General features: G+C 39.1%; 1 protein-coding gene across 1 annotated transcript in view; it reads left to right on the top strand.

Moving 5' to 3' along the window:
* LOC150083082 (speckle targeted PIP5K1A-regulated poly(A) polymerase-like) overlaps nt 1-22,536 on the top strand; it is a 209,143-nt gene that overhangs the window by 158,067 nt on the left and 28,540 nt on the right. The window contains exon 7 of the mRNA XM_090378385.1: nt 3,669-3,755. Within this exon, the coding sequence (XP_090234511.1) occupies nt 3,669-3,755 (87 nt within the window). The remainder of the gene's footprint in view (nt 1-3,668; nt 3,756-22,536) is intronic.

The following is a 22,536-nucleotide window of genomic DNA, read 5'->3' as shown; positions in this document are numbered from 1 at the left end:
ATGTCCGTTGTAGAGAGATGTCCGTTAACGAGAGGTGTCCGTTAGGAGAAGTTTCACTGTATATCCTTCTCGATTTCTGCTTCAGACCAATAACACATGCTACTGTCTGTTTACCAAGCGAGCAGCACTAGAGTCCGGTGTCGGGAAACTAATTTTCTGCGTAAGTTATCCGACGTTTCTCGTATTCTTTATCTTATTCTCTTTGTACACAATGACAATCTGAGTTCTCACTCTTTTACAATATATGAAAAATTAAACTATTTATATATTGTAATCTTCCAATCAATATTTTATTATCTGCAGTAGTTAACAAATATCCTATAATTTAAAATAAGGAAAAACAGAACATTTTATGTGTATCAGTTTTTAAGCCAGCAAATCACTAAGTTCCTTTTTGAATTTCTGGAAAATTACTATCTAGTGATTGATTGATTACTCTTTCCCTACACCCTTCTCATATATATTTATGTTCTCAGTAACTTTACTACAGCCAAAAAACCTACATATTTGGTATTATTTAGACCTCCAGCAGCTTCTCTGTATAATTAATTGTCCAGTGAGGACACTCAGCACCACCTACCCTGCTTTCCACATGCTAAATATCCAAATAGAAGCACTGCAAAAATCAATTTTGCTGCTGTTTATGAATGCCATTAAGCTGTTAATCTGTGTAAACCCCCCCCCCTCTCCAAAATAGCAGTTTTTCAACTCACCTAATGTTGCCTTTACTATCAGCAAACATCATTGTGCTCCTTTTATCTAAGTATATTGCATTTCTGTTAAAACAATCTTTTCTGTTTACAAGCTAGACCACGCAGAGAAAAATTCTATTATCTTGACTAACAAGGACCATCTTAATTACATATTCCTTCCTATTATGAAGAGTCAAAATTCTATACACTAAAATTTAACCCTGACATGCAACTTTTTATTGCTACTGTGTGGTACCTGTTAAGTAACTCCTCATGTTGCCCATGGTTCATATCATTAGTATATGTCTATCTATGTTCGACTTAATACGACAGATCGTTGCCTTGTTCTCATTTTCCAAAGTTGCCAGGACTGGACATCCTCAACTTTCAAATTTCTCTCTCTGTCATGGCAGATAGTACACCTTCCTTCCATGTTTATGTAGTGTGTACTCGTCTTCTCTTCCCTTGTCCTTGTGGTGTCCACTCATAAATTCTTTTAGGCCATCTCTCTTCATTCATGCACAGATGTCCAAAAGATCCTCTTTTTATACTTGTTCTATAACATCTTCCTCTACTTGCACATGTCTTCTTATTTCCTTGCTTGTAATCCTCTTTAGCATAGAAACTCTAGCACTCTGAGGCAGGTAGTCCACCTCTAGGTCCCTAAGCTTCTTTTTGTCCCCCTCTTTCAATGTCCACACCTCACAGCCACAGAAAAGTACTGATTCCACTAATGACTGTCTGATATGTTTTTTAGTTCTAAGGGAGATATTGTTGTTCCACCAGAGGTCAACATGAATCTTCCTACTCTGATGAATTCATATGTAAACTTCCTCTTTCCCCAATCCTTTTTTAGTTATACTACATCCCAGATATTTGAAAAAGTCAATAGGTTTTAGATGTATATATTGTGTAACTTCCAATTCATCTGGATGTTCTGTTGTGCTGAGGTATTCTGTTTTTGTAAAATTGATATTGAGGCCCCATTGGTTATATGCTAGATGCAGTTTCTTTAACATGTATTCTAAATCATAAGCTTCTTGAGTAATGACGACTTGATCATCAGCAAAATTAAGATTCCAAAGATATCTATCATTAATTGGTACTCCTATGCCACAACAGCTTCTTTTCTATTCTTGTAAGGCACATTCCAGGAAAACATTAAACAATAGAGGTGATAAACTACATCCTTGTCTCAGCCCCTTTGTTGGATAGATTGGGTTAGAAAGAGTATCCCCCCACCTTGATATATGCCACGTTATTATTGTATTATTCCCTTCTCAGTACCACACGCTCTGGATCAACTGATATATTTTGAAGGGCATTTCATAATTCCTTTCTTGGAACAGCATCATAAGCCTTTTCTAAATTGAAGAAGGCAAAGTAGGTATCTTTATTTTTGCTTTCCTTTTCTCCACTAGTTGTTGCAGAATAAACAAATTGCCCACACATGAGTGACCTGCCCTGAATCCATTTTGTTCTTCACTTATCTTATCTTATCTTTTAGCTTCTCTTGTAATTTTAACTGAAGTACCTTAGAGTATAGCCTGGACACAGTGTAGTTTACACTTAAGCCTCTATAGTTACCAGGATCCTGCTTATTTCCTTTTTTATAAAAGGAATGAAATATAGCTTACTTTCCATTCTTCTGATTCTGTGTTATCAGATCGATTAGACTTAGTGGTCCATATTTAATTAGTTCTTTTGCTATGTTCCCAGGGCCTGGAGATTTTTTGTTTTTCGTTATTTTTGCACAGTCTAGTACTTGCTGTTTTGTAATTTCAATTTTCCCTTTATCTACTAGTGGAGGTGTAGTAATGCTGTTATATTGTTATATTGTTTCATTTAGGAGGTTATTATAATGATTTTCCCATGTTGGGATATCTATAAAGTTTCTGTTTGATCAAGATTCCCCAATGAGCTGTCAATTTCTTGGCATCTTTTCATAGCATAGGTATATAGCAAAAATTTCATCTTCTGAGGTCTTGGGGTGCCTCCATAGCCAGGTGGGAAGGAGCAGCAGTGCGTAGCACATGCTTCTTGATTAGACTGGGGTTCGAGCCCATGATCACCAAATACGGAGGATGCAGAAAGGTCAGGGAATGACCACCGCATATCCCCGGAGCAATATGGCCTTAGTTGCTAATGCTCCAAAATAACAACAACAGTCCGAGGTCTTGGAACAAATTTACAAAAAAAAAAGAAAAAACAATATTTTATTGGGTTCCCATTACAATATTTTAGCGATTCCTACGGGATGCAAAATACGTTTCCATGATTTTTTTAAGTTTGCACTGCCGGCAAAAATTTATGTAAACTTGAATTTCTGTAAGTCGAGTATTACACAAGTCAGGGAGTGCCTATACAGTTATATCTAGCTGTTATTTCAAGTGCAGTTTCCCAGTCCTTCAGTTAAGCCAGCTTTACTTATCTGTCTTTGGTGCTTTACTACTACTGCCTCCTTATCCACTGAAATCCTTACCTTCCCCCCCCCCCCCCAATCAAACAATCATAACCACAATCCATGTTTTTATCATCTACAATTTTATCTTCATCAAATACATCATTAGACTCAAGTAATTCTAATATTGTAATCTATCTTTGTTAGCTGAAGTTTTAAGCCTTTAGTTAGTAGTTTCACTAGATATCTAAGTCTGACTCAGCATCGGAGTCAGCTTTAGGTATTCAATAAGAATAATCCCATCAAGGCAAGTATGGGTATTTCTGAATTTTTGTATTGAAATAAATACAGTACCTAACTACAGATATGTAAAACTGAGTGTGTTGTAATTTTAATTTGACTTGTAATCGACTATTTCTCAAAAATCAAGTTGAAGACTTGTTCTGTTAATACTTTTGCTTAATTTTACATATAACTTCAGTAGTATAGAATTTCTTTTTTTTTTTTACAAAATTTTTTATAAATAGGTTAGATGAGAAAAAATATTCAAAAACATTATTTTTTGTTTCCTGTAGAGATCACAAAAACAGTTGGTGATTGGGATTGTAGCTTTTGTGAAGATCTTTTAAAGATTGAGCCTTCACATAACACACAAACCATAGGTAATTATCTGAATACATTGATAATGGAAAAGAATATTATAGTGAAATTCCTTTCATTAACTTTTTTCTTGCTAAATGCCAAAATATTTGAACTCACTAATAGGAAAGAATTGAACTGAATTATATTGAAAGAAAGCACACTCTTATAAAAAAAAAATTCATAATTTACCAATTATGCTATTAAATATACACTGCAGATCAATATAATAATAATAAGATTCTTTATTAACATAAATTTTATACACTAGTGATTCCTTACACAGAAAGCCAGAGGAATCTTACAATTAGTTGTTTATACAAGTGATTTTGATTTATAAAAAAAATAAATAAATAAATAAAATAATAATAATAACTAAATAATAATTAATAGATCAAAGCAAAGATAATAGTCAAAATGTAAAAATGAATGTAGTAGTAATTACAGCGAAAAAGGACTACAAGTTGAGCTGAACATGTCCTTTACAAACAGCAAGATGGGACAAGATGCCATCTCGATATGCCTTGTCTATCGTCCACAGGTTGATGTTGATGTTGAGCGAGTTGAGAGTGTCCAGAGTCACATTAGGGAAGTGTCTTTTGAAATTCTGTAACCGCTGGAGTCTTGAGCACAAAGAGGGGGTACTACGGAGATGTCTGCCTGGCAAACGCCAACCAACCGTGTTCCAGATGTTGATGTGATCCTGCTTAGCTGAGCACAGATGAAGGAATGACTTTATTTTTAGCACATGGGCTCTGTGGACTATGGGCGTATATTGCAGGTTGCAGCAGAGAGTAGATTTAGATGTTGTGTAGATCTGGTGCGACCACAAGTTGGCCCACTTCAGCACCCAGAATTCGAGGCCCCATAGTTTCCTGAGGCTGGTGGGTGGTGCCGCCGACCAAACTTCCACGGCATAGGAGAGTACACTACAGAAGTAAGTTGCGAGGTATTTCTTGATTATTTTCTTATTGTGCGTTTTGCACAGATCAGTTTTCATTCCCCAGAACGCTCTTAGGCCTTGGGAATACTGTGCTTGGATTTGTTTTTTATATGTGAGGTTGGCATCAAGGATTACTCCTAGGAATTTGACACTGTCTATGGGAGTCAGGACATTTCCTGCCAATACCGGAAGTAGAGAAGATGCAATATCAGTAGAAGTCATCCGACTTGGCGTAAAGATGAGATAGTTTGACTTCTCTGGATTGACTGACAGGCCAAAAAATTTAGCATACTTATAGAATGTATTTAGGTAGCTGTTTACAGATTCAGAGGCGGTGTGTCTTTCTTGTGAAGGACCAACGTGGCGTTTGCATGGCAAATAGCAAACAATATCATCAGCATAAGATAGGAAAGCTGGAATTTGATCCATTAGTGGAACGAATATTGCTGCAAATAACAAGGCTGAGAGACAACTACCTTGTGGGATCCCTACTTCGACGCTTTTAGTGACTTTAACGCCATCGCCTTCGAAGTGAAGCATTCTCCTAGATAACAAACTATTGAGGATCTCGAGCATCTTTCCGGATATCCCGTAGAATCTCTCAAGTAAGGCAAGAAGGGGTGTTATTTGGACTGAGTCGAAAGCAGATTTCATGTCGAGAAAAATGGTGTGAAGATCTTTGTTGTCATTCCAGGCCTGAAGTATTTTCTGTGATAATGACTGTAGGCAGGTTACCATAGATCTATTAGGCATGGCATAATGGGTGTGTTCTGGCCTATGCGCAAAGATTGTGAGTGCTACATCATTATAGATGCACTTCTCGCATTTCAGGAAGGGAGAGGCAATTGATATTGGCCTGAAGTCAGCCGGTCTTTTCGCATGAGACTTTTTCGGAACTGCCACGACTCTGTATGATAACCAGCTTGAAGGCACCTGTGCAAATTTGAGTACTTTGTTGTAGAGTTGAGTGAGCTCTTTGCTGATGAAATGAGAAGCAATTTTTAGACTAAACAGAGGTATTGCGTCAATTCCTATGGTGGATTTGTCAGGTAGTGAATTTATTATTTTTATTAGTTGTTCTTCGGAAATTTCTGTATTACTAGTAGGTGAAGAAATGTTAAGTGCTTTGTTCCAAGGATATGCTTCGGACACACGGTGATCTCGCTTAAAACGCAGCACATGCTCACACCATTCCTGGACATCTAAAGGCAGAGGGGTGCAAGTATGACTTGTGGACCACACACGTTTTCCCCTGGATAGACGGCCGTTCATGAAATTGTCAATAGAAAATTGTTTCCTCTTCTGGAAATCCATCCTTGCTTTGGAAAATCTGGCGTATGAGTCTTGTGAAGGCGACTTCTTGTAAGAGGCATGGGCTGCCTGTTTTTCCCTAAAGGCCTTGGTCAGGAGGTCATTCCACCATGGCTTTGAGTGGGGACTAAGGATGCAAGTTTTGGACATTGCAGACCTTGCAATGAATTCCATCCATCTCGAAAGCCAGTAGGCAGCCTCATTTATGTTAAGCTCAGCCAGTATGTTCCATGGGTAAAGTTGGAAAAGGGTAGTAACTTTTCCAATGTTGATGTATTTTGGATTGTATACTCTCCTGACGGTGTTCGTAGTTTGTACTTGTGTACGTTCATCCTTAGGTGCCTGCAGAGATATCATCGCAGCAATCGGAACATGATCGGACTGAAGTCTCAGTTATGGTCAGGGTTTCCTCTACTAAACAGTTTGAGAAGATGCGCTGCAGGGTGGCATCGCCGTGTGAGGGAGGAACATGAATAAGACCAATGCCCATTTCCGACATGTTCAATGACAGAGTATCTAGGAGCTTCTTTGTGGCTGGCAGTGGAAGGTTAAAGTCTCCGAGGATGATGAGCTTTTGCCGATGATTGATTGTGGATGACAGCCATGCTGTCAGATTAAGGACAGAATCCTCAGAAACTGGTGGAGGTAAATAAACGGCACACACAGAGATCGACAAACCAGCAATTCGGTAGATTCCAAGAACAGCTTCTATATCACCTTCTGGATAAGTGGATGCCTTAATCAGGGGTAGTGAACTCCTTTGACAGATTGCTACACCGCCACCTCGTCTCCCAATTCTATTAGCAGCCAGCGTGTGATAACCAAGATTTGAGGTGAAGGCAGCAATTTCCATTTCATCTCTGAGCCAGGTTTCAATCAGAATGACAAAGTCGTACTCTGAGCAGGAAAGCAACTCAAGTAGACCATCTAGCTTGTTTTTGACACTCCTGATGTTTTGTAGGAAACATCGAATTTTTACTTCGACAGAAGGTTGTACTATGATGAGATTACTCTTGGAACAGTATTTGCTTTTCACATAATGATCTGAAATCTCATCCCGGGATCGATGTCGCGTTCGATGTGCTCTCATTCTGGATATTCTAACTGGAATGTGATCGGTCCGATGTTCGCTCGTCATCTCCACGTTAGACATCCATAAGTTGCACCCACTCTCGGATATAATTTGGGAGACTCCGCTAGAGAGGACAGGTAGCTATGCTGGTGTAGTTATACATTGTTGTGGAATGGGGTTCGGGCTTGATAAGTTCTTGTTCTTTGGTGTCCCATAGTATGACATTACCAACAGACCTCTGGGCCAGTATTCTGCATTGAGGTATTGTTGGTAATTAGGCCCATCAATCTGAATCCTAAAGGAAGCATAAGACGGATGCTTGGTATTGATTTTGAAAGGCTTACCGGGTATGCATGTTCGGGAGGCAACTAGAGGGAGTAATACTCTTGATTTGATTATCAGCAGTGATTCTTCATGCATTAAGAATCTGCAGATAAATGAACCACTAGGTGGCAGTGATCACAGTGGGCTGAAGTGGGATTTACTCAAAGAGGTAACTACCATTAGGGGTAAAGGGAAGGGTTATTGCTTCCGTAAAGGCGACTACGATGGACTGAGACAGTATTTAAATTCTATACAGTGGAACCAACTGATGATGTTACCAACAGCAAATTCAAAATGGGAAGCATTCAAAGAACTTATCTTGGAAGCTACTAGGCTTTACATACCAACTAAGAAATATTGTTCAAGGTTTAGGCCAAAATGGATGTCAGATGAACTAATGAGGCATATGGCAGAGAAGAAAAATGCATGGGATACATACAAATTAACACATGACACAGAAGCCTATGATAGATACAAGTTGATATGCAACCAAGTTACAAAGGAGGTTAGGCAGGTGAAGGCAGATTACGAGAAATCCTTGGCAAGGGATGCAAAGAAAAACAGCAAAGAGTTCTTTACTTATGTAAACTCTAGAAGGAAGGGGATGAATCAGATTGGTCCACTTGATATTGATGGGTCAAGTGTTGATGATCCTGCTCAGGTAGCTAACAAACTAAATGAATATTTTGCATCGACATTCACACATGAGGAGTTATTCAGCGAGGGGAATGCCAGAGGTGTATTCAACTCTAGCAGTAAGCTACAGAATCTTGAAATAACTGGGAGTGAAGTGGAGGAGAAACTGTTGAAGATAAACACAAGAAAGGCACCCGGGGTGGATGGGATCTATCCAGTTATATTAAAGGAGGCAGCAAAGGAAGTAAGCAAACCCTTAGCCATAATTATGAGAGCTTCCTTGGACTCAGGGGAGGTACCCATAGACTGGAAATGTGCAAATGTGACCCCAATTCACAAAGGAGGATCAAAGGCTGACACAAGTAATTATAGACCTGTGAGCCTAACTTCTGTTCCAGGAAAAGTAATGGAGGCACTGGTTAAAGAAGCACTGCAGGATCATTTAGACAAGACTTCAGTTATAGCTCAGACACAGCATGGTTTTGTTAAGGGGAAGTCTTGCCTGACCAACTTGATTGGATACTATGATGCAGTCACAAAAGAACTGGATGCAGGGAATAACTTTGATATTATATACTTGGATCTTAGAAAGGCCTTTTGATACTGTTGCACATGGAAGACTGCTACACAAATTGGAGCAGTGTGACATTGGAGGCAAATTGCTGCTATGGATAAAGGGGTGGTTGAGGGGGAGAAGACAGAGAGTGGTAATCAATGGACACTGCTCATCGTGGACTGATGTTATTAGTGGAGTCCCTCAGGGCTCAGTGTTGGGTCCATTATTGTTTTTTTTATTGTTTTCTGTATTTTTAAATGATATTGATGATGGTATATCGGGCTTAATGTCCAAGTTTGCAGATGATACAAAGGTTGGCAGGGTTGTCAAGGACACTACTGACACTATGCTGCTGCAACAGGATCTGGAAAGGTTGAGCAGATGGGCTGAGAGGTGGCAAATGAAGTTTAACATTGACAAATGTAAACTTCATTTGCCAACTTCATGTAAAATAAAGTACTACACATGGGAAACAGCAACCCCAGAGCAACGTATCAACTCTGTGGTACTACACTGACAGTGGTAGAGAATGAAAGGGACTTGGGGGTGGTTGTGCAGGCAGATATGAAGTTCTGGGCAGTGCAGACGGGCTGCAAGAGTAGCTCATGGAGTATTGTCAATGATATATAGGAATTTTTCTAGCAGGGATAAGGTGGTGATTATTCCCTTGTATAAGGCAATGGTCAGACCACACCTATAATACTGTATACAGGCCTGGAGGCCTCATTTCAAGAAGGATGTAGAGCTGCTGGAACGAGTACAGAGAAGGGCAACAAGATTAGTGAATGGAACAAAGGGGTGCTCTTACGAAGAAAGGCTTAAGTTTTGCAAATTACAGTGTCTGGAGACTAGGCCCCAGCGAGGTGATCTGATAGAGGTGTATAAAGCCTTGAATGGTTCAAGCATGCTCAATGCTGATGGGATTCTTCCTCTAGCTCAGAAAAATCACCTGAGAGGGCATAAATTCAAATTGAGGAAAGACAGATGTAGGATAGACGTGCGGAAATTTGCCTTTAGCCAGCGGGTGGTTGGTTGGTGGAACAGACTGCCATCCCTTGTGGTGGAGGTTGATAGCCTAAATAAGTTTAAGGCTCAGCTGGACAGGTATTTTGAACGAACAGCGGGGTGAAGTGGAAGTGGGTTGTTTTTTTTTTTTTTTTTTTTTGGCTGATGCTGCATAAGCTTGCTTTCTTGCACAAATGCCTCTACTAATGCTAATGCTTATGCCTAGTTCCATCAATAGTGCCTGAATTTCTTCAACTTTTGTCAACGGATCCAGCCTGCTAATGAAGATATTTGCATGAATATTGCTGGTGGCTTGGCGATCTCGTATTGTGAGGCTAGTGTTAACTACTCTTGTGCCAATCAAGGTGGTTTTTGCTGTTTCTGGAATACCGTTGGCGTGGGGATGCTTGTGTCGGTTGAGGTCCGGGCATCTGGCTTTGCTGTGCTCCATTCATGCCTGCAATGTCAGAGTTCCGTTTCGTTGATATTAGCATGGCGCTATAGGCGCTGTCTTTAGAGAGTGTAACTCTATCCGTTTCGGGTAGTAGCGATGACTCAGGTGTGGGAGATGGGCGTTCCAGTGGGCCAGGACAAGGGAGTCTAGTGTTCACGGGCAAGAGACCTTGTAGTACGCTCAAGAACTTTCGTTGATAATCTTCAAGCTGGCTCAGACGTTCCCTTAGCGAGCTATTTTCTGAATACAGTTTTCTTAGAATGCCTTCAATAGTTTCAAGTTTCTCAGTGTTACACCTGCAAAAAGCGCAGCTGACTTGAGCCTGTGATTCCGTTTGAGAATAATTATCAGTAACCCCCGGCAAGAAGTTGCTATTCGTAGCCAGTTCAAAGACAGTGGAACTGATATGTGTGGTGACGTCATTAACAACATTCAGCATTCTAGAGGGAGAGACTGTGGGGGAGGGAGGCAGTTGCACTAAGGGAGCAGCCAAATTGTCAGCTGTATCTGACGAATCCCTATTTTGCTTGCGGCAGAGTACACATCTCCATTTTGATTTCCTAAGTTGTGCTGTCTGTTTTAGATCTTTAATGCCACTACAAAAATTGCAAAAAAGAAGCTGGCATGATAATGAAGAACATTTTATTAGGCAGTCGGAAAGTTTTTTGCAGCTCGAGCAGGGTTGCATATTTTTCGACAGCATTGTACCCAAAAATTCGCTAAACACTACAGGGAGAGATATGGCAAGGTTGCTGACAAAGTAAAAGCAGACTACTTACTGACCCAGGAATGTTCCTTCAGGCTAGGATTAAGTAGGGTGGTGAAGAGCTGACCGCTTACTTTTCGCAGTATGTGGGCTCGAAAGGGTAAATGAATACACACTGTACTCTCAATGGCGAACAATAAGGTCCGATTCAACTTTAGTAATTCTGCCAGGAAATCCGAAATTCCTGGACGAAATAGTAGCAAAAACACTTTGATTTTCACTCTTCACGAGCTATGAATATAGATCTAAGACATTAGATGAAAATTAAAATGGTTACGCTAGTTTAAGAAGCTAAAACAATTGAAGTAAGTGGAGCATGTAAATAACCCGACCCGAACAATCACGCGCACGTGATTGTTCGGGTCGGGTTATTTACATGGGGTTATTTATATATTGTATAATTACATGCTATTAGCTGCCAACTGTCCAGATTTATGAAGGAAACTACATTATTTCAGCTTATTCTCCTGCTAGCTGGACAATTTTTAAAAAAATTCTGTAAATTTGTACATGAAGTTTCACTTTTCATCATTTAGTTAATTAATTGGCAGTCAAGTATGCTAATCTGTATTATATAAAATAGGTGGAACTTGCAAAACATAAGTTAAATTATTTTCTTTGTGTGGGATGTGAAACTAAATTTCATTTAACAGTGTCATTCAGCACGATTTCTATCTTACAGAATCTGGTAATGGTTTACTCTTTCTTTGTGTATTGAATGTAGTTTTATTATTTTTTCAGTTGTATGGGAAATATAATATAATGAGTGTTTGTAAACAAATAAGCATAAAAAAGATATCAATGCATTGAAAGAAATGTAAAAATATATGTAACATTCAAAGAGAAGATGGGTGTGATATGTGCTGAATGCTTATTCACATTGTTTTTCATAGAGCTTAATTTTCCTTAGATCTGCGTTGATTATGCAGGTGGTTTCATTATTCAGAAATGTTTCTTGATATAACAATAGTAGGTGGGCAGGAGCAGCAGTGCGTAGTACATGCTTCTTGATTAAACCGTGGTTCGAGTCTGTGACCACCAAGTACAGAGGATGCGGAAAGCTCAGGGAATGACCACCACATATCCCCGGAGCAATATAGCCTTAGTTGCTAATGATCCTAAAAACCAAATAACATAACATAACAATAGCAAAAGAAAAATAATAGGGATATGGAAGAGCCAAATGAGAGGCAGTTGAATTGCTGAAAGTCAAAATGCTGACATTTCTTCCCCAGTCATGTCTTCTGTAGAAAGGCACACAGTGGCTAAGAATCATGAAGATTTGGATGTATAATCAACTGAATATTATCTTTCTTATATGTAGGTTCTATATAAGCATCATGAAGAACCATTACAGAGTGCAATTGAATGCTTTTATTATATTTGTATGGCACAGTCATCTTCCATGTTGGACAATGATAATTGCTCCTTCCCTGCTTTGAAAGACATAAAATAGTTTTATCCTTTCCTAAGGTTTCTTCATAACTAATGAGGGTTGCATTTAGCATTATCATTAGTAAAGGCACATGATGCAAGAAAGCAAGTTTATATAGCATCAGCCAAAAAAAACCAAAAAAAAAAATCCCTTCTAACTTCACCCATCCACTCGCTACAAATGTTTGTCTAGTTCTGCCTTGAATCTGTTTAAGCTATCAACTTCTAAAATGACAGATGGAAGTTTGCTCTGGCAATCAACCACCCACCCATCCATCTATCCTACAACTATCTTTCCTCAATTTGAATTTATGCCAACTCAGGTGATTTTTCTGAGCAAGAGGAAGAATCCCATCAGCATTGAGCATTCTCAACTCATTCAAGGCTTTAAACACCTCAATCAGATCACCTCGCAGGTGCCTAGTCTCCAGACACTGTAATCTGAAAAACTTAAGCCCTTCTTTGTAAGAGCAACCCTTTTTTCCATTCACTAATCTTGTTTCCCTTCTCTGGATGCATTCTAGCAGCTCTACATGCTTCTTAAAATGAGACACCCAGGCCTGTAAACAGTACCCAAGGTATGGCCTGCCCATTGCCTTATATAAGGGGATAATCACCTCCTTATTCCTACTAGAAAAATTCCTGTATATTATTAGCAAGACACCATGAGCTATACTTGCAGACCATCTGCACTGCTCAGAAAATATCACATCTGCCTGCACAATTACTCCCAAGTAACTTTCATTCTCTACCTCTGTCAGTGTAGAACCACACATATGTTACTCTGGGGTTACTGTTTCCCATGTGCAGTCAAATTTCAGTTGCCAACTCTCAGCCAATCTGCTCAACTTTTTTAGATCCTGTTGCAGCAGCATACTGTCATTAGTGTCATTAACAACCATGCCGACCTTCATATTGTCTGCAAACTTGGACATTAAGCCTGATATACCATCATCAATATCATTAATAAATACAGAAAACAATGATAGAACCAACAGTGAACCCTGGGGGACTCCACTATATTAGTCCATAACATTAGTCCACGAAGAGCAGTGTCCATTGATTACCACTCTCTGTCCTCTCCCACTCAACCATCCCTTTATCCATAGCAGAAATTTGCCTCCAATAACCACACAGCTCCAATTTGTGCAGCAGTTTTCCATTTGCAACAGTATCAAAAGCCTTTCTAAGATCCAGATATATGATATATCAAAATTATTCTTTGCATCCAGTTCCTTCATGACACATCATAATATCCAATCAAATTGGGGACACAAGACTTCCCCTTAACAAACCCATGCTGCGTCCGAGCTATAACTGAAGTCTTGTCTAGATGTTCCTGCAGTGCTTCTTTAACCAGTGACTCCATTAATTTCTCCGGAACAGAAGTTAAACTAACATGTGTGTAATTACCTATGTCACCCTTTGATCCTCCTTTGTGGATTGAGGTCACATTTGCACATCTCCAGTACATGGGTATCTTCCCTGAGTCCCAAGGAAGCTCTCATAATTATGGCTAATGGTTTGCTTACTTCCTTTGTTGACTACTTTAATATAACTGGATAGATCTCATCCACCTCGGGTGCCTTTTTATGTTTATATTCAACAATTTCTCCTCGACTTTGCTCTCCATTATTACAAAACCATCTAGCTCACTGCCAAAGTTTAATTCACATCTGGCATTCCCCTCCCTGAATAACTCCTCATGTTTAATGTAGATGCAAAATACTCATTTAGTTTGTTAGCTACCTGAGCAGGATTTTACCAATCTGATTCATCCCCTTCCTTCTAGAGTTCACATAAGTAAAGAACCCTTTGCTGTTTTTCCTTGCATCCTTTGAAAAAGATTTCTCACAATTTGTCTTTGCCTGCCTAACCTCCTTTGTGACATGGTTACAGACCAGCATATATCTATCATAGTCTTCCGTGTCACCTGTTAATTTATATATATATATCCCCATGCATTTTTCTTGGCACCTCCGTAGCCAGGCAGGCAGTAGCAGCAGCAGCAGTGTGTAGCACACGCTTCTTGATTAGGTCGGGGTTGATTGTTGTCTGTGCTTGTTGACAGGAGAGACTGCTTCTACAGGGATGGGGTACACTTAAATAGAGAGGGAGCAAGGATATTTGCTAATGCTATCGAGGCAATGTTAGGTGGGTCGGAAAACTGCTAGCTTGGGGGATACACAGGGTAAAAGGTTAGTTTGTGTATCCCTCACATGCAGAGGCAAAAGTGATTCTTGCACTGCTTCTATTAGAATGAGCAGCAGCAGCATGGAAAGCAAGGCAATGGTGATTTCCAGGACTGTTTGGAGTCATAGTGGAGCAAAATAAATACATGGGCTGTGTTAGGGTAACTAAGAGTAGAAACAGGTGTATGTATTTTTTTTTTTTTTTTTTTTTATGTAAACCCCAAACACGAGAGCTATTAGAACATATAGTACTTAGTACCATGCTTGGGTTGAAAGATGAAAGATGATATTTGTTGACATTGGACTTGAACTTCTGTAGACTGTAATTTTCAGGAAATATGTATGAAGGAAGGTTGTTCCAGAAAACGGCATTTGAATGAATAAATGAGGAAGATGAAAAGTTGGTTCTGTGAGTTTGTAGTTGGACAGTATATAAATGTTGGTGGAGGGGGCACATGTTCGGACTGTTTTGAAAGAGAGAGCAGGAATTATGGAAGACAATTCAGAACAGTGCCCATCGAAGTATCTGTTGAAAAGGCATGCAGCAGAAACAGTACATCTATGAGACAGCGAGTGGAGAGAGTGTTAGAGATGAATCATTAATTAACCTAACTGCCCTCTTCTGAATGGAATCAAGAAGCCTGAGAGAAGTTTTGGGGGCACCACCCTAGTTGTGGGAACAATATTCCATGGTAGAGCCGATTTGCGATTTGTAAAGAGTGAACAGCTGTTTGGAAGAAAAGTAACGCCGAGAGCAAAAGAGAAAACCAAGTTTTTTAGATGCAGAGGAAGCAATATTTGTAATGTGCTTGTGCCAAGACAGATTAGAAGTCAGGGTAATCCCCAAAGGAGATATATCATTTTGCCTAGAAATTGGAGTGTCACCAAAGATAAGCATAGGAGCAGAAGAATCATTTTTGCGAGTTATAAGACTAGACAAAGCTTTAGAAGGATTGAAATCAACTAAGTTGTCTTTGCCCCACTAGAGAATTACCTGGAGATTAGCATTTAAGGAATTGGTAGCAGATTTTCGAGAAGTTGAAGCTGATTGAGCAGGGCAAGGTTTCTCAAAATGGAAAGTGGAATGCAATGTGCTATCATTGACAGAACTGTGGATAGGATTTCCAGTCAATGGAAGAAGGTCATTAATATACAAGAGGAAAAGAGTGGGAAGAAGAACTGAACCTTGGGGGATGCCAGCATTAGTGGAGAAGTTAGAAGACAGAGAGCTATCTACCATCACCCTCAGTGAGCGATCATAGAGAAAATTGGATAACCAATTGCAAAAAACAGTTGGCAAACCATAAGATGGAAGCTTGTTTAGAAGACTTTAATGCCAAACACGATCGAAAGCCTTTCAGATGTGAAGAGCAACTGCTTGTGTTTCACCGAACTTTTCCATTGAATTAGTCCCTAAATGGGTAACATAAGCCAGAATATCACCAGTGGATCAACACTGACGGAATCCATACTGGTGATCGTTGATCAGATAGAAGGTTTCTAGGTAGTTTAAGAGTTGGCGGTTAATTGACTTCTCCATTACTTTAGAAAGAGTAGAAGTAATTGCAATGGGATGATAATTGGATGGGAGGGATTTGTCTCCCTTTTTAGGAACTGGCTGGATATGAGCAAATTTCCAAGCAGAAGGAAAAACACCTTTGGAATAAGAAAGAGAAAAAAAGGCAGCAAAGAACAGGAGTAAGTTCAGGTTTTGAGAAGAATTGGAGAAATACCATGGGACCTGGAGCTTTCTTAGCATCAAGAATCGGCAAAATCCTTCTGACATCCTTTTGACGGAAGACCACAGGAGGCATTGAATGGAGAATGGTGGGATGTGTTTTACCAAGGTCATTAATACATGAGTTGAAAGAAAAATGGAATTCTAGCAGGTCAGTTTTATCCTTAGCTGAAGTAACAACAGAACCATCTGGTTTGGACAGAGGTGGGAGCAGAGATGGGCAAAAGTTGCGGCCAATAGCTTTGGCAAGAGACCAGAATGCTCAGCTACCATTAGGGCAAGAAGCAAGTTTTCTTCCATGTATACTTACATTTCTTGCATGTATACTTGCATATAAACCAATGCCAGGAGTATAATTAATACATTTTATGAGCTTGAAGTGCTAGTCAAGACGTCAAAGGCAGATATTGTTGGGATATCAGAGATGTGATGTCACACAGATATATAAGCAGTGCAGAATTGGAATTTGGGTAATACAAAAAAAGGATAGATGGTACAGGAAGGTAGGAGGGGGTTATGCTGTTAGTTAAGAAACACATAAAATCTAAGGAAGTGCATCCAATTGATATTGTTGGACAATGCAATGTTGAGTCAGTGTGGGGTGACATAAGCACTGGGAAAGGAAAAATGAGAGTAGGTGTATGTTATAGGCCTAATGAATATGATGAGTATAATGAGTAATTTTGCAGAGAAATAGAGTGGGTCATTAAATCAGAATGTCTTATAAGGGAGGGATTTTAACTTTCGAGATATTGACTGGAACTTGTGGGTTGGTCACTCACACACTAGCAAGGCTTTGTGGATTTATTGGATAATTGTTTTCTACGGCACTATGTTCGGGAGGTAACTAGAGTGAGTAATACTTTTGAACTGATTATCAGCAGTGATTCTTCAAGCATTAAGAATCTGCAGATAAAAGAACTACTAGGTGTCAGTGATCACAGTGTGCTGAAGTGGGATTTATTCAATGAGGTAACTACCATCAGGGGTAAAGGGAAGGGTTTTTGCTTTCGTAAAGGTGACTACGGTGGTCTGAGAGAGTTTTTAAATTCTATATAGTGGGACCAACTGATGGTGTTACCAACAGCAATTTGTAAGTGGGAAGCATTCATAGAATTAATCTTGGAAGTGACTAGGCTTTTCATACCAACTAAAACCTATTGTTCAAGGTTTAGGCCTAAATGGATGACAGATGAACTAATAAGGCTCGTGGCAGAGAAGAAAAATGTATGGGGTGCATATAAATTATCAGGTGACCAGAAGCCTATGTCAGATATATGCTTGTCTGTAATCAAGTCACAAAGGAAAGTTAGGCAGACGAAGGCAGATTATGAGAAATCTTTGGCAAAGGATGCAAAGAAAAACAGCAAAGAGTTCTTTACTTATATAAACTCTAGAAGGAAAGGAATGAATAAGATTGGACCACTTAATATAGATGGGTTGACTATTAATGATCATGCTGAGGCAGCTGATAAACTGAATGAGTATTTTGCATCTATATTTACACATGAGGAGTTATTCAATGAGGGGAATGCCAGAAGTTTATCAAACTCTAACAGGGAGCTAAGTGATTTTGTAATAACTGAGAGCAAAGTGGAGGAGAAATTGTTGAAGTTAAACATAAAGAAGGCACTAGGGGTGGAGGGATCTATCCAGTTATATTAAAGAGGCAGCAAAGGAAGTAAGCAAACTCTTAGCCATAATTATGAGAGCTTCCTTGGACTTAGGGCATTCCTCAATGGACTGAAGGTGTGCAAATGTGTCACCAATTCACAAAGGGGGTGGGGTCAAAAGGTGACACAAGTAACTATAGACCTATTAGTTTAACTTGTGTTTCACGGAAAATAATGGAGTCCCTAGTTAAAGAAGCATTGCAAGATCATCTAAACAAGACTGCAGTAATAAGACACAGAATGGGTTTGTTAAAGGGAGGTCTTGTGTGACCAATTTGATTGGATACTATGATGTGATCACAAAGGAACTGAATGTCAAAAATAATTTTGATATCATATACTTGGATTTCAGGAAAGCTTTTGATACTGTTGCATACCTGCTAGGTGATGTGATTGAGGTGTATAAGGCCTTGAATGGTTTGAACAAGCTGAATGCTGATGGGATTCTTCCTCTTTCTCAGATTAAGAACCTGAGGGGGCATAGATTCAAATTGAGGAAGGACAGTTATAAAATAGATGTGTGGAAATTTGCCTTTAGCCAGTGGGTGTTTGATTGGTGGAACAGACTTTCATCTTTTGTTGTGGATGTTGAGAGCCTAAATAAATTTAAGGCTGAGCTGGACAGGCATTTGGAATGAATGGAGGGGTGAAATGAGAGGGTTTTTTTTTTTTTGGCCAATGCTGCATAAGATTGCTTTCTTGCATCGTATGCCTCTACTAATGCTAATGCTAAAGTCTCTCATGTGGAACAGTGTCAAAAGCTTTACTGAAATTTACATATATGATATTAAAATTATTTGCATCCAATTCCTTTGTTATGTCATAATAGATAATCAGATTAGTTATTCAGGATGCCAGTAACAAATTCAGGTGATTTTGGTATAATTCCATTTCTGTTAAGATGGTCCTGCAATACTTTTTTAATCACTGACTCCATTATTTTCCTTACAATAGAAGTCCAGCTTACAGGTAAATAATTGCTCACATCACCATTTTATCTACCTTTTTGATTAATTGACACATTTGCATACCTCCAATTTATTAGAACCTCCCTTGGACCTTAGGATGGTCTCATAATTATGGCTAAGGGTTTGCTTACCTCTTTTGCAGCTGCTTTTAGTGTAACCAGATAGATCCCATTAGTCCCATATGCTTTATTTACTTTTAATTTCAGCAATTTCTCTTACACTTTATTCTCAGTTATAACAAAATCATTTAGTTCCTACTTATAACTTGGTACACATGGCATTCTTATTCTTTTAGTGAAATATCCCTAAACACCTAATCACACATGCATGTAGATGTAAAATATTTATTTGGTTTGTCAGCAACCTGATCAAAATCATCAAAATAGCTGTGCCATCCTATCTAGGAGATCAATGTTGTTCATCCCTTTCCTTCTAGTGTTAACATAAGTAAAGATTTCTTTCCTACTTTTCTTTGCATCCTTAGCCAAGGACTTCTCATAATCTGCTTTAATATTAGTATTAATAGTAGCAAATGATGCAAGAAAGCAAGCTTATACGGCATCACCAAAAAAAAAAAAACTCACATTTCACCTATCCATCCCCTCTAATAGTTTGTCTAATTCTTTGAATTTATTCAAACTATCCGCTATCAACTACAATCTGTTGAGGAAGCCACAACAATGGATGGTAGCTTCCAGCAATTGACCACCTGTTGGTTGAAGACAAACTTCCAGACATCTACTCTGCAACCATCAGTTTGAATTTCTGCCTACTTGTGCATAATCTGACTCAAGCCATTCAAAGCCTTAAAAACCTCATTGAGATAACCTCGAGATGTTGCAATTTGCAGAACTGAAGCTGTTCTTGTAAGAGAACCACTTTGTTCCCTTCATCAATCTTGTTGCTCTTCTCTGTACCATTCCAGCAACTATACATCCTTCAAAAATTAGGCCTCCAGAGCTATATGCAGTACTCAAGATATGGCCTGATTATCGCCTTCTACAATGGGATAATTGTCACCTCCTTATTCCTGCTGTCAAAATTCCTGTATATTATTGAAAAAATGCCATGAGCTGTCCTGGCAACTGTCTGTACTGCTCAGAAAACTTCATGTCAGACTGCAATTATCTCCAGGTCTGTTTCATTTTCAACTACCCCGAACGTAGTACCACACACAGTTGATATATTACTCTGGTATTACTGCTATCCATATGCAGTGCTTTATGCCTACTTTATAACTATTTGTCAAAGTTAAACTTCAGTTGCCATTTCTCAAGATCATCTGCCTAATTTCTCTCGATCATGTAGTAGTAGCAGCAGCAGCATACATTCTTTATTGTCATAACCATTCTGTAAACCTTTGTATCATCTGTACTTAGATATTAAGCTTGATATACCCTCTTCAATATCATTAATAGACAGAGAAAACAACAATGGTTCGAGGACCAAATCCTGTGGGACACCACTAATAACATTAGTCCATGAAGAGCAGAGTCCATTGATAACCTTCTCAGTCTTCTTCCACTGAACCATCCCTTTATCCATAGCAGCAACCTTCCTTAATTCCACACTACTCCAATTTGTACAGCAGTCTTTTATGTGCAGTGGTATCAAAAGCTTTGTTGAAATCCAAGTATACGATATTAGAATTATTTTTGCATCTGGTTCCTTTATCTCTGCATCATGTATCCAGTCACATTGGTCACAGAAGAGCTCTCCTTAACAAACTCATGCTGTGACAAATATAACTGCCCTCCTATCTAGATGGTCTTGCATTACTTCTTTAACTAGTGACTCCATTATTTTCCCAGGAATAGACTTTAAGCTAACAGGTCTGTAATTACTCGTGTCACCTTTTGACTCCCCCTTTGTGAATTGGGGATACATTCGCACATCTCCAGTCCATTGGAACTTCCTCTGAATCCAAAGATGCTCTCATAATTATGACTAAGAGTTCGCTTACCTCTTTTGCTGCCTCCATTAATATAACTGGATAGATCCCATCCACAATAGGTACCTTTTTTATGTTTAACTTCAACTATTTCTCTTCCATTTTTCTCTGTTATAACAAAATCATTGAGCACCTTGTTACAGTTTGATAAACTGTAACAAGGTTACTGTAACATTACTTCCCTAAAGAATTCCGTATGTGTGAATGTAGATGTAAAATACCTCTTTAGCCTGTCAGCAGCCTGACCACAATCATGAACAGTTAAACCATTGATACGATAGGCTGCCAGAACAGGTCTTGGGGTATTGTCGATGATATACAGGAATTTTGCTAGTAGGGAAAAGGAGATGATTATACTTTTTATAAGGCAGTGGTCAGGCCACGCCTTGAGTACTGTGTACAGGTCTGGAGGCTTTATTTTAGGAAGGATGTAGAGTTGCTTGAGTGTGTAAAGAGAAGGGCAACAAGATTGGTGAAGGAAGTCTTCAAGTTCTGAAAATTGCAGCAGCCTGGAGACTTCGATACCAACGAGGTGATCTGATTGAGGTGTTACGGCCTCGAGCGGGTTGAGCATGCTGAATTTTGATGGAATTCTTACACTTGCTCAGATTATGGGCCTGAGGGGTCACAAATTCGAATTGGGGGAAAGACAGTTGTAGAATAGATGTGCGGAAATTTGCCTTTAGCTAGCGGATGGTTAATTGCTGGAAAAAACTTCCATCTGTTGTTGTGTAAGTTGATAGCTTAAATAAATTCAAGGAGGAACTGGACAAACTTTTAGAGGGAATTATGAAATTTGTTTTTTTTTTTTTTTTTTTTGGCTAGTGCTGCATAAGCTCATAAGCTTACTTTCTTGCATCACATGCCACCATTACTACTACTATGTCAAGTGGACCAATATTTTGCTGCTTTTTTTTTGGCATTGTTTGCCAGAGACTTCTCGTGATTTGCCTTGTCTTGCCTAACCTCCTTTATGATTTGATTGCAGGCTCGCTTATATCTACCATAGGCTTCTGTATCACCTGATAAATAATTTATATGCATCCCATTCAGTTTTATTTTCTGCCATGTATCTCTCGAGCCCATGACCACCAAATAGGGAGGATGTGGAAAGGTTAGGGAATGACCACCGCATATCCCCGGAACAATATGGCCTTAGTTGCTAATGCTCCTAAAAAACCAAATATCTGCCATGTACCATATTTCCCTATGTATAAGACGCACCCTTTTTTGAAAAATTTGGGGTCTAAAAACTGGGTGCGTCTTATACAGTGGTTATAGATTTATTTTACTTGCATTTCCCATTTTTTCGCACTTGTTGTCTTTATGCTCATTGTTTCGCACTTGTTACCAGTATATTAAGTTATGTTTTGAAATGGCTCAGAAAAGATTTTCGTACAGTGCTGAATTCAAGTTAAAAGTGATCCAGTTTGCAAAAGTGAATGGAAATCGTGCTGCTGAACGTAAGTTTGGTTCCTCCTCCAACTGAGAAAACAATCCGAGACTGGCTACGGGAAGAAGAAGAGACCCTACTGAAAACACCACGGCAGAAGAAGGCCATGAGAGGCAAGTCAGCAAAATGGCCTGATTTAGAGAGGGAATTGAAGATATGGATTAAAGAGCAAAGGGCAATTGGAATTCCTGTGTCTACAAAGATGGTTCAGCATGAGGCAAGAAGAATTGCTGATGAAAAAGAAGTTACTGATTTCAAAGGAGGACACAATTGGTGCTTCAGGTTCATGAAACGGAATGCACTAAGCGTACACCTTTTGGGCAAGTCT

The sequence above is a fragment of the Mastigoproctus giganteus genome, chromosome 7, assembly GCF_048544385.1.
Source record: "Mastigoproctus giganteus isolate SK-2022 chromosome 7, ASM4854438v1, whole genome shotgun sequence".
Lineage (NCBI taxonomy): Eukaryota > Metazoa > Arthropoda > Arachnida > Uropygi > Thelyphonidae > Mastigoproctus > Mastigoproctus giganteus.
Note: the sequence above shows the minus strand (reverse complement) of the source record. Positions and strands in the feature narration are given on the sequence as shown.